Source organism: Populus euphratica, unplaced genomic scaffold (genome assembly GCF_000495115.2).
Source record: "Populus euphratica unplaced genomic scaffold, PopEup_1.0 scaffold418.1, whole genome shotgun sequence".
Lineage (NCBI taxonomy): Eukaryota > Viridiplantae > Streptophyta > Magnoliopsida > Malpighiales > Salicaceae > Populus > Populus euphratica.
This window is the reverse complement of record NW_011500304.1, coordinates 162,222-175,094: the sequence shown is the minus strand read 5'-3', so window position 1 is coordinate 175,094 and position 12,873 is coordinate 162,222. Positions and strand designations below refer to the sequence as shown.

Sequence of the window (12,873 nt, the reverse complement as noted above, 5' to 3'; positions counted from 1 at the left end):
TTAATATAAAACTAGATCTAAAGGTAATTTATCATAACAAAATTACAAGTTGTAGGCAAATCAAGCATGCAAGACAACAACTAGCCTTAACATGATCTTTTGATTTATTTTAATTTTATTATAAATCTAGCCTCAACATGATCATTTATATATCAGTTTTTTGATTTATTTTAATTTTATTATAAATTAAAAAAAAATAGCTCATCATTGACCTATGAATTCCTTAAAGGCTTATTGTATAGAAAATAAAGATATAATATAGCAATATCAAAATAAATAAAATCATATAACCCAAGATTTATTCCTAGATAGCTTTTATCCTTCATATCACTCTCCTTGTTAAATTACCATGAAGACAAACATTTAAATTTATATTAATTAAACTTTTAATTTAAATTTATTTTTTAGAGTTCACCACTTCAAGTTTTATAAAATTTAAAATTATAAAAAATTATATAACCATAAACTTCAAGATATGTAAAATCAATTGAGATGCACGCAAACTAATTTAAAATTATTTATTTAATTATTTAATATTTAAAAATATTAAATATCAAGAAAAGTATTAAAATCATTCTGAAAAAAAGATAACAGTGAATTTCCTAATACTTTATTTAAACAAAAATAGATCCTACAGTCAGGAAAAAGGGTCATGGATTGTGTTTATTGTTTTAATTTCTCTTGGCGTGGCACTGCTTTTATGTATAAAGTTATATATTATTATCAATTAAATTAAAATTAACTAAGCCTAAGCCCACATTAGTTAATTAATCAAGATTCAAGGCAAACCAAACCAGCAGCTAGCACTCAATCTGTCTATATAAATATTTTTTTATATATACACCGCAACTAGATGTTATAAAAAAATAATAATTATTATATCAAGTGCATAAATATTTAATAATTTTTTCCCCGTAACAAAGGTAGATTAAAAAAATAATCTAAAATATAAAGACAAATTAGGAACAAATAAAACTATAACGACTGATAAAAAACAAAGCCTAGAATATGAGGACCCATTGAGTCGACACTCGACTGTGGCTCATTAGGGACTCCGAGTCCCAGAAAAGGAAAGCAAAGCAGGCCCTCTATAAAAACTGAAGCAGTGCAGGGAAGCATTTGAGCTGACAAGATTAAATGGTAATTAATCTCTAATTCCCTAATCGATTTTGTGATTGTAAGTTAAAGAATATGATTTGATTTATGTATTATGGTGGGGTGCAGTTGTTTTTTTCGTATTTCAAGGATTTGGTAGGGAAAGAAGTGACGGTGGAGCTGAAGAATGATTTGGCTATAAGAGGGACGCTTCACTCTGTGGATCAGTACCTCAACATCAAGCTCGAAAACACTCGCGTTGTCGATCAAGACAAGTATCCTCACATGGTACTTTATCTCCTGTTTAAATTCTTTTAAAACCCTAATAATTACATGTCTTTGTTTTTGTTTTTTCCTTTTGAAACCCTACTGGGTTTTATGTTAAATTAAGATCCCACGTAGAAATATTTATGCTTGATTTGATGCAATTTCAAGAACCACATAGAATGCGTAACAATGGAGGTTTCGTGTTTGCAAGTTGACGCAATTTCAAGAAATATAAGGGTTGTACTTGATTTGATTTCAAGAACCACATGGAAAGTGTAATAGTGGAGGTTTTATGTTTGCAAGTTGACGCGATTGAAGAGTTAGAATGGTTGGGTAAGGCTATGAGCTAGTCGATATCAAGCTCCTCTGCTCCTTCCAACATTGGACCCAAGTGTTGTGCGTGCAAATCAGTTGAAACCTCATGGTGACCCAGGATTTACTCTTTGGAGACCGCTCTGATGCCCAAGTTAGCAAGCTTGTTGTTGAGAACAAGCTTGTGATAGATTTTAAAGCAAATGAGTGTGTGCATACCCAAGTTATGCATCGAAACCCTCTCTTCATGGAGGTTTAACTTGCTCATATAAAGTTGGATTATGATTAGACATATAGCTTGTAGATTATATGTAAATTGTGTCCTGATTAGGATTGCGTTATCACAATCCTTCACTGACTCAACTTCGTATTCTTCTAGAAGATCATAATTATGTCAAGTAACCATTTACTAGAGTTTTGGGTGTTTGTTTTAAGGATGACCGATGATATGAAAGTGGGTTGAATGAAAGTTTTAAGAACTCACATTGTGCAGATATCACATATTTTTGGAATTTCATGTTGTGGCTGGTTTCATATTTGTAAAGGGATGGTGATGTCATTATCTGCTTCCTAGCTTTCTATAAGATAGCACAACTAAAAAACCATGTGTATCTGTGCTTGCCACCTTCTTGTATTCTGCTGTTGTGATGTTTGTTTTCTTATGAATAGAAGAGAGAGTTGTTACATTCTTTGTTTTCTTTCTCTCCTTTTCTTCTATTTCAAAAAGGTCACCAAGAGTTTGGTTGTGGTATTTGGATATCATTTCTGTCAATCCAGCCAATGATTTATAGTTTCGCAATAAAAACATGTAAACTGATGTCTGCAAACTGAATAATTCTAAATAAGGATCACGAAAAATATTCATTTGTTTCTCCTGTGAGATACGAGCCAATCATGCTATACACGAGCGAGGAGCGAGAAACTCAGTATTCATCTTTGCTCAGAGTTCTGATGACAAGTCCTCTATATTTATGCATGTTGCATTTGAGGGCGTGTGCTATTTTTGTTGTATAAATGCATGAAGATGTGCATCTTTAGGCGTTGAAATATACACAAACACACCCAAAGAATGTTTTGAGGACTAAGACTGCGTTGAACTCTGGTTATTGATGTTATGCCGTGGATAATTTCCCAGAGTTTATTTTCTCAATCTTGTGTTTGCTTCAAGTTAAGATGTCCGTATTACTTTACATTTACCATTTGACAGTCCTGATTGTTTTTGGGATTTTCCGTATGATTGTGCTAGCTGGATCTAATGATTTTGTGTTAAATTTCAGCTTTCTGTCAGGAACTGTTTCATAAGGGGATCAGTAGTGAGATATGTTCAGCTTCCTCCAGAGGGTGTGGATGTTGATCTGCTTCACGATGCCACGAGGAGGGAAGCTCGGGGTGGCTGAAACTCATTTGATTAGGCTTTTACAAGTACTTGCCTGGACATCTGATGTAATTGCTTTAGTTTGAACAAGCTTCTTCTAGTTCTGAACCTGGATGTTTGTACTGGTGACAAGTTCGTAAACATAGAAGTTAGACTTCCTAGCAATCCAGAGAAAATTTTATTGGGTTTAGTAATGACAATTTGATTGCTTAAAGAAGATAATTAATCTGCTAAGCTTAGGATATCGATTAAAACGCAATTTCTTCCTTTATATATATTTTCGGCATGTGGGTTGCCGTGTCTTCCGCAATTAGCATCTTTAGAGGCGTGGGGCTGCGTCCTCCGCCATTCTGATGTCATGCTCTGTAAATTGAGAGCAACTAAAAGTAGGTGTTTCGAAACGCCATATAACCTGTGTTTTATTATATTATATTTTTTTATTTAAAATAATTTTTTATATATATATTTTAAGATTGTGCTGATATTATAACTAATTTTTTAAAAATAATTTTTTTATTTTAATGTATTTTTAAATTAAAAATATTTTAAATTATCACTGCTATCATAATTTTAAACCCACTGAATTTATGGGGCGGGGGTATAATTCCTGTGATCTCAGCTTGATTTGTTGCTTCCAATCAACACATGGAAATTATTAATGTTCACATGTAAAGTTGAAGTTGAGATGCGAGCTTATGATTTTGGTTTGAAAAATAAGTTCAAAAATTACTACAAATCCAGCTTTGATCTCCATCACAGCACTTAATTGTTCTCAATAAATTGTGGGATGTACTGATTAATCACACGCTTTCTGAACTTCAGCTATCAGATGATGCTTTTAGTAATTTTCTTGAGGAAAGAATAAAATCAGACTAAATAAATAATCAAAGTATTTTTAGTAATTTATTTTTCATTTTAAATTTTAAAACGTTTCCTTTAAAAAATTGGAATCCATAGAAATATCACGTGCCTGTAAAAGTTAACAGAAAATTGGATTGATTTCAGACAAAGGGACTAATGTTGTCTTAACATCTAATTAACTGATAAGCATCCAAAAACTCAAATTGGAATTACATGTCTAGTTTTATTGAAAATCTATGCCATAAAAGCCTTTATTGTCATTAAATCGGAGCAAGCTGCGTCCAGGATTCTGTATTGATTGGATGCACCAAGAGCAAGAGGCTGTAGTGGGCAGCACTTTTTGTCATTGTTTTAATAATTGTGTTCCAGGCTTGGAGGTATGGTTGTTTTATTGGAAAGTGTGGTTATAGTTTATTTTTTAAATAAGTTTTTATATTAAAATATATGTTAATATTTATTTATTTTTAAAAATTATTTTTAATATTATTATATTAAAATGATTTGAAAATACTAAAAATATATTAATTTGAAATAAAAAAAATTTCAAATTTTTTTAATTTTTTTTAAAATACAGAAACAAATAGGAATACATGTGTTTCTAGCTTGAAAGTATGGTGGTTTTTTTTTAAGATATAATTTTTTAAAAGTATGAATCATATTTTTAAAAACTAAAAATACATGTTTTTTATATTGCTTTTTATATGAGAAAAAATAAATCCAAAACCATCTTTAAACCTAATTATTAATTAGTTAATTATTTTTTAAATTAGATCTTTTAATCGGTCTTATTTTTTATGGATTATTGAGTTAGGTTTTAAAATTACATGGAATGCTATGCAATACATACAGTGAGAGAACAAAATGTATGCAAACAATGAAAGGTGTAATTGTATGTTTTTGACATACACCCCACAGGGACGAGGATACATGCTCCATTGTCATAAATCTTTAATCCTTAAGAAAATCATTGTATTTAATCCTTAAGAAAATCATTGTATGGACAAAAATTATAAAGAAGAGGAGGAGGAGGAGTAGGCCTGCAGGAATATTACTTGTGATTTTAGATGCTTTGAGGATCAAAATGAACTTTTTTTTTCTTTAATGATATATTAGAAAATAATATAAATTATATTTTGAAACTTTACTTAATAATTTAAGTTATTGAATTGAGATGATTTTTTGACATGATATCAGAACCTTATTGACCAAGTAATTACGAATTTGAATCTCACCATCTATATTTATTTGATAAAAATCAAATAGAAGGTAATATAATCTGTACAAGTTCCAAGTCCAAATGATTTTTACTTAAGCATATGTGTTATAAAATAATATAAATTATATTCTAAAACCTCACCTAACGATTTAAATTATTAGGTTGAGATGATTCTTTGAAATGATAAAGCTGAACATTATTTTCCAACATGACCACCGGTAAGTATTGACATGTTTAGGTTGATAACACAAATTTTTAAATTTTTTTTAAAAAATACAGAAACAAATAGGAATGCATGTGTTTCTAGCTTGAAAGTATGGTAGTTTTTTTTTAAGGTATAATTTTTTTAAAGTATGAACCATATTTTTAAAAATTAAAAATATATGTTTTTTATATTGCTTTTTATATGAGAAAAAAATCCAAAACCATCTCTAAACCTAATTATTAATTAGTTGATTGTTTTTTAAATTAGATTTTTTAATCGGTTTATCTTTGATGGATTATTGAGTTAGGTTTTAAAATTACATGGAATGCTATGCAATACATACAGTGAGAGAACAAAATGTATGCAAACAATGAAAGGTGTAATTGTATGTTTTTGACATACACCCCACAGGGACGAGGATACATGCTCCATTGTCATAAATCTTTAATCCTTAAGAAAATCATTGTATTTAATCCTTAAGAAAATCATTGTATGGACAAAAATTATAAAGAAGAAGAGGAGGAGGAGGAGTAGGCCTGCAGGAATATTACTTGTGATTTTAGATGCTTTGAGGATCAAAATGAACTTTTTTTTTCTTTAATGATATATTAGAAAATAATATAAATTATATTTTGAAACTTTACTTAATAATTTAAGTTATTGAATTGAGATGATTTTTTGACATGATATCAGAACCTTATTGACCAAGTAATTACGAATTTGAATCTCACCATCTATATTTATTTGATAAAAATCAAATACAAGGTAATATAATCTGTACAAATTCCAAGTCCAAATGATTTTTACTTAAGAGTATGTGTTATAAAATAATATAAATCATATCCTAAAACGTCACCTAACGATTTAAATTATTGGGTTAAGATGATTCTTTGACATGATAAAGATGAGCATCATTTTCCAACATAATCACTAGTAAGTATTGACATGTTTAGGTTGATAACAATTATTTTTTAAAATATATTTTACTTATAAATATATTAAATTAATTTTTAATTTTTTTTTTAAACTTTAACTCTCAAAATCATGAAAAATACAACAAATTAATTTAAAAAAACTTAATTTTAAATAACATCTGTATTTGTACTGTAATCCCAACAAGAGACATAAAATCTTGGGGGTTGGAGACATGTTGGATTTTATAGGTATGGAGTTTTGCTGTCTGCTTGTGCACTTTTATGTGTGGGTACTGCTGGTTGGCTTCTTCACCGCTTTATTAATATTATAATAATGTGCTGTTCCTCTCTTTCCTTCTCTTTTATTTAACCATAATTATCATATTCTATCACCAACTTGCAAAACCTTTACGCGTCATTAACTCATCTCACCTCATGTTTTATTAAGAATATCCCATCATTTACTTTTATTTTATATTTGCTCCAGGAAAAAAAAAAGATTGAGATAGTGTGAATAGAAAGTTAAATTCACTTAAAAGATAGTATAAAATATATTTATTTTATGTGTTTTAGACAATGTTTGGGTATTGTTTTGAGATTAGAGAGGTTATGATGTATTTTTATGTAATTTCTATTTTAAAAATATACAAAAATATTTTTAAAAAATATAATACAAATTATTATTTTAAAACTCCACATGACAAATTGATCCATAATATGGATAAATCAGAGTTTAAACTAGATTAAATTTTAATAAAAATAAAAAAAGAATTGACATAATATAATCTTATCAAAAATCTAAATTAACTCTTGATGTAGTTAATCCAAAAAAAAACCTATCAAAACTTTTTTTTTCTTCTCAAAACAAATTACATCTTTGAATAAGCTGAATTAGACACTTCATTGGCCGTCTTGATTGAAATGCACACACCCATTAATCCATTAACTAAGAACAATCACAGCTAGTTTTTGACTTCATAAGAATCACTCCTATTTTAAGAAATGAGAAAGGCACCTCCACCCTCAATGCCAACTAAGCTACATGTGTTCATTGGCCTACATGGATCCAGTTCATGCCCTAAAGGCAGTCATGCACCACCACTTCATAACGTTTTGCCCTAAGTTTTCCTGGCTAGGCTTGAATTTCCTATTTTTGAAATATATTATTCTTAATCAATGCATTAAACTGATATATAATGCATTTAAAAAATATTTAAGAGAGAGATTTAGCATTAATGATAAGTAAATTGATATAAAAATGCATCTCATTAAATAATAAAAAGTTAAAAAAATAAACAAACAATAATAACAGTTACTCAAAAAAGAGATTTACATAATTTTTTAATTCTGAAATATCACCATGAATTTATTTAATATTTAGAAGGATTTATTAAGTTATTTTAAATATATTAATTTATGTGAAGATGCGTTTTTAAAATCGTTTGAGGAGTAAAGCCAGTTTAAATGAATACACAAATACCTTTTACGTCGAAAAAAATAAAATAAAATAATACTGCTGTAATTATTCCGAATAATAATAATATCGTAAAGTGAAATATAAAGAGAGTATAACTCCAATTCTCTAGATTTTCAATCCAGCCCATCTGAACAAGAAGAGAGAGAGAGAGAGAGAGAGAGACTAGAGAGAGGAGAGGTCTCTTCTGCATTGAGGGGAAAAAAACCCTAAATTAGAAAGCACTGTTCAGTTTATTTGATTTCTCTTCTCTTTGTTTTGAATTGCATTTAGAGATCTTAATTTCTTCAATCCACCAAAAGGTAATTTATTTATTTATTTTTTGCGTGTCCAAGCGAATCTGTTTTTGATTTTGATTTTGATTTTCATAAAGAAAAGTTGAGATTCTGATTCAATTTAGCTCTTTTTTATAACACATTGCAATAATTTTTAAGACAAATCACAATTTTTTTTTTTGTTTTTGTTTCAGATATTGCACGCCTCTGATTGTAGAATTTTTGTTGTTTGGTTGCCAAGAAAATTAGGAAATCAAGAGAAATTTGCTATTTTAAATTGAGGGTTTCTTTCTTTTTCTTTTTTTAAATTTTCCGGGAGCTGAAAAAACGTGAACTTTACATTCAGATTGACGAAAATCAATAAGTTTGTTTAGTCTAGAGTGTCATGCTGAAATCTTCCTTTTCTTTTCGTGGCAACCAAACAAGAAAAACTCTACAATCAGAGGGCTGTAATGTAGTGTTTTTCTGTTGAGTATTCTGTTGTTAACTTATGTTTTAAGTTATGAGAGATGCTGCAAGGAATTGCTGTTTGCATTTTTCTTGATTGTTCTTTTTTAATTTTATTCGATCCTTCTGGTGTTGGATTGATAGTCTTCTTGTTTTTTTCTATTAAATGTGGTAAAATTAGTTTCTGTAAGACTGCATGGTGGCCTGGCACCAACATGACCTAAAGGGTTGATGAAATTGAACATAAGAAAGTTGATTAAATTAGGAAAGATAGCACATGAGTTGCTTTCAGGTCCGATTTACTCTTTTGAAACCTTTTCTTATTAAGAGGGTCAGCGTAAATCTTTGATCATCAAAATCCAAAGGATGGTGACTGGTGATTATTAAAATTCATTGCTGAATTTGCGACATCTGATATATTTATTTATTTTTCCTGCTTTTGATCTGGTATGCTGCTGTTATTATGCCTGCCTTGAATGTGTTGAGAAATTTAGAGAACAGATTTTGGTGGATGGATGATGTCCCCTTCTTGTTCATTGCGGTTTCTTTTATTAGAGAATATGGGTTTTACAAAATATTTTGTGATGTTATCTTTATTACTCTCTGGCCTCTGTGTGGATGTGTTTGAGAGACCACAAAACATTAGAAAATTTCACCAAATTACCATTAAAAACCCTGATTTGTTTTCTATATCTAATTCCTTGACAGGTACTGTTAGTGCTTTGGCTATGGCAAATTCCAAGGGGTCAGCGAACATAAGAAATTTGATGTACTCAGGGAAACATCCATTACTTCCTCCAAAAAGTCCTTTTCCTAGTGTTTCGCCATCTTACATTGATCATGTTCCCAGCAATAGTTTTGGATCAAAAACTGCTCAAAAGCCTAGAGAGGGAAACACACATCATCAACGAACTTCTTCTGCGACTCTCTTCATGGAGGAGCAGCCTTCATGGCTTGATGATCTTCTTAATGAGCCAGAGACACCTGTTCGTAGAGGTGGTCATAGGCGTTCATCAAGTGACTCCTTTGCGTACATGGATGTAGCTAATGCTTCTAACATAGATTATGCAGAACAGGATGACTACATATATAAACATGTGATGTCCATACCTTCTTGGGGATCTCATGACCCTGATCATCACCAAGATGTCAGGCAAGCTTCTCTCTATTCTGAAATGAACTTGACAAAACAGAAGAATAGGGTTTGGGATTCATCTTTAAATGCCCCTACCTTTCCAAGTAGTCATTCCTCTGTCAGGGAGAATGCTGGTATGCAGAGTTCAGGATCATCATGTGCCCCACGGGAAGCAGATTGTGTTTCGGAGAGTGAAAAGCAAGATCCACTCGATGGTCCACATGATCCAAAAATTTCATTAGCAAAAAAGGACATTTCAAATTCCAAGTCTTCTGCATCAGATACTGATACAAAACGTGCTAAACAGTATGTCCTTTGTTATTCTTCTTCATTATTCTATATCTCACGCTTACTTTGATGTATTACTTGGACATGGAGCATGAATGAAATCACGTTATTGGTGTCATCATTTAAGCTTGCTAGTGCCCTCCTCTCCTTTCTGTGCTCAATTCATATTTCTTTGATGCACTGGATGGATCAAGCCCCATTAATGGTGTCCAAATGTGCATTATTGTAAGGATGCATTACAAATAGTAACATAATTATTTTAATTATTTCATTACGTGGATCAATTATTTCTGTAGATAGATTGGATGACACAACCTTAAAGCATAATTACTGGAGAGCTGATTCATGAACTCTGATTCTTAACATGAAGCATTACAAGTATGATATACATAGACTCAACGCACTTGTGACCCTACTAAAATAAAGCACCAAATAATTCTTACAGTAGTAAGCTCAAGAAGGACAAAAGTTTCCAAAAAGAATAGACTAACACCAAAGGAAAAAAAATAAAATTCCATATCACAGTTCATTCTGTCTACTGTATATGAACTTGTGACCACCTCTCGGTGCTTTCATTTGTGAAGAATTGTGTACTGGTCTAGGGTAAGATTCAGATAAGATCCTATTCTTTCCTAAACATAACTATTTAACATTTTTTTCATCTTGTTGTGGAGGATATATTTCTTCCTTCCACATTTTCTACTTGACTTCCTTGGTAATCATACCTGTGGGCGACAGATATCTTTCTTTCTCTGATCTATGAATATGCTGTGGCTTATGCTATTTTTACATTTCTGATATGTAAATAACCAATCTAAAATTTGGTATGATGTCTGACTGTTAGATGTCGCTGTTTGGTGGTTATTTTAGAGACCTGTTTGTAGAAGCTAGAATAGCTACTTATAACATGAATGATATGCAGAAACTGTTTGGTGGTTATTTTAGAGACCTGTTTGTAGAAGCTATAATAGCTACTTATAACATGAATGATATGCAGAAACGAGAAAGTTCATGTACTCTACAAAGAGTTGAAAAGCGATACTTTTGTCTATAACACTTAAAATGATATCTAATGCAGGCAGTTTGCCCAACGCTCCAGGGTCCGTAAACTTCAGTACATAGCTGAGCTGGAAAGAAATGTACAAGCTTTGCAGGCAAGTATCTCTATCTCTGCTGAAGCTGCTTGTGAGGTGTAATTTCCATTTAATTTGTAAAGAGTGTTGAATGAATTGCAAGATTTTATGATGTCATAATGTACCTCACAGGCAGAAGGATCAGAAGTTTCAGCTGAGCTCGAATTTGTCAATCAGCAAAATCTTATTCTAAGCATGGAGAATAAAGCTCTTAAGCAACGGTTAGAAAATTTGGCCCAGGAGCAGCTTATCAAATACTGTAAGCGCTAATTATTGACTTCTTGACAGTTAAGGTGTCGATATAGTCTTTTTATCTCTCACTTTTGGTTGTGGATTTTTTTCCTTCTATAGAGTCAAGAAGTAGTTCTCATTGTGAGAAGCTGTTTGAAAAAAATTAGTTGTCGGCCTATTTATTTTTTCATAATGCTAGCATATAAAAATGAAAAGAGTCAATTATTTAGTTTTAGGCCTATTTAGTTCTATTCTGAAGATTTTAGGGTATAGAAGTAATGTAGCAAGATGACTGAGATAAAAAGGATACTGGATTGAGAATGGGTTTATTGATCATCATGAGTGAATATGCTCTCATGTATACATTCTTTTTCATGTTTTTTCTCAACTCTTTGAGGTGTGTTTTCAGTGGAGCATGAAGTTCTGGAGAGGGAGATTGGAAGGCTACGTGCTTTGTATCAGCAGCAGCAGCAGCAGCAGCCACAGCAAATGAAACCTTCTAGCCATCGCCGTAGTAACAGTAGGGACCTGGACTCCCAATTTGCAAACCTCTCTATGAATGCCAATTCTAGCCGAGACCCTGTGACTGGTTCACTCCGCATTTAGACATGTTTTAGTCATGAGATTTGATGTGCCACTACTTTTCCTGCCTCTGGCTTGCAGAGTCTAGCTGTTACCATATGACCATAATTGCTGTTACCATTGAGTGGGATAAAGGCCAGCTTTCATCCTATTCTCCACCTGATTCTCACATTTTGTTTCTCTTCTTTCTTGTCCTTTTTTATTCTGATTAATATCCTCATGTGCACCTGGTGGTCATTGATCAGGCAGATGACTCACCGGAGGTGATAACTGAGAGAGAGGTTCCTATTTTGGCCTCTCCTGTAAGTTCAAGTATCAGAAATCAGGAAATTTGTATTCATTTCTGACCCATTTAGATGATACACTATTTGGAATCTAATTTTGTGAAGGATCGTTTGGGTCGATATGTATGCACTGTCTGTAATGTTATTCATAGGAAATGCTTTCTTGTGAAATCATTTCAGTGAAATCCATGTTTGCTTCCTGCTCTGTTTAAATGATGAGAAAAGCTATATTGGGTACAATTGCTTTTGCACAGGTTTGGGTAGGGTTTGCAATTTACCTGATACTTTGCCTGGTTTACTTTGGTTTACAGAATCATGAGGTTCTCTGCTCCGTTGATTTTGCTTTGATTAAAGGTCGTTTGAGCCTACATTATATATATTTGGCTGCCCTACTTTTTTCAATTTGCATGCTCTGATTTTACAAGATAATCCTTTAAGTTGAATTTTATTTTTCTACGTTTAGTTTGTAGAAGTTGAGAAAGAAAAGAGAAAATCACTCCAATTATAAGGAGAGAAAAAGTACTCGAATTATCATATTCTAGTAATTAAAAATACTATACTTGATGTAAATGAGTTTATCCTTGCTAGAAAAGTTCAATAGAGGTGGAGATTTCATTTAATCATGTTAGAAAAAGATAAATAAAAATCTATAATTTTTTATCAATGATTAAAAAATGTTTTGGAGTTGAAAATAAATATATTGAGATTTTTAAAATATTTTTAAGTTTTTAATATATGAAAATAAGTTGAGAAATAAGTTTTTATAATCTAAAAACTCG

The 12,873-nt window shown here is 31.3% G+C and overlaps 2 protein-coding genes across 2 annotated transcripts; both read left to right on the top strand.

Annotated features, from left to right (window-relative positions):
• Positions 1 to 1,027: 1,027 nt before the first annotated feature.
• LOC105113404 (U6 snRNA-associated Sm-like protein LSm2) lies at positions 1,028 to 3,308 on the top strand. The gene is made up of 3 exons (XM_011009568.1): positions 1,028 to 1,140; positions 1,225 to 1,383; positions 2,952 to 3,308. The coding sequence occupies exons 1-3, from the start codon at positions 1,138 to 1,140 to the stop codon at positions 3,069 to 3,071; spliced, it is 282 nt and encodes a 93-aa protein (XP_011007870.1). The 5' UTR covers positions 1,028 to 1,137; the 3' UTR covers positions 3,072 to 3,308.
• Positions 3,309 to 7,879: 4,571 nt separating this feature from the next.
• LOC105113403 (uncharacterized protein At4g06598-like) lies at positions 7,880 to 12,334 on the top strand. Its single transcript, XM_011009567.1, has 5 exons — positions 7,880 to 8,021; positions 9,150 to 9,882; positions 10,943 to 11,018; positions 11,130 to 11,256; positions 11,638 to 12,334. Exons 2-5 carry the CDS (start codon positions 9,170 to 9,172, stop codon positions 11,832 to 11,834), a joined length of 1,113 nt encoding a protein of 370 aa, XP_011007869.1. The 5' UTR covers positions 7,880 to 8,021; positions 9,150 to 9,169; the 3' UTR covers positions 11,835 to 12,334.
• Positions 12,335 to 12,873: the final 539 nt, after the last annotated feature.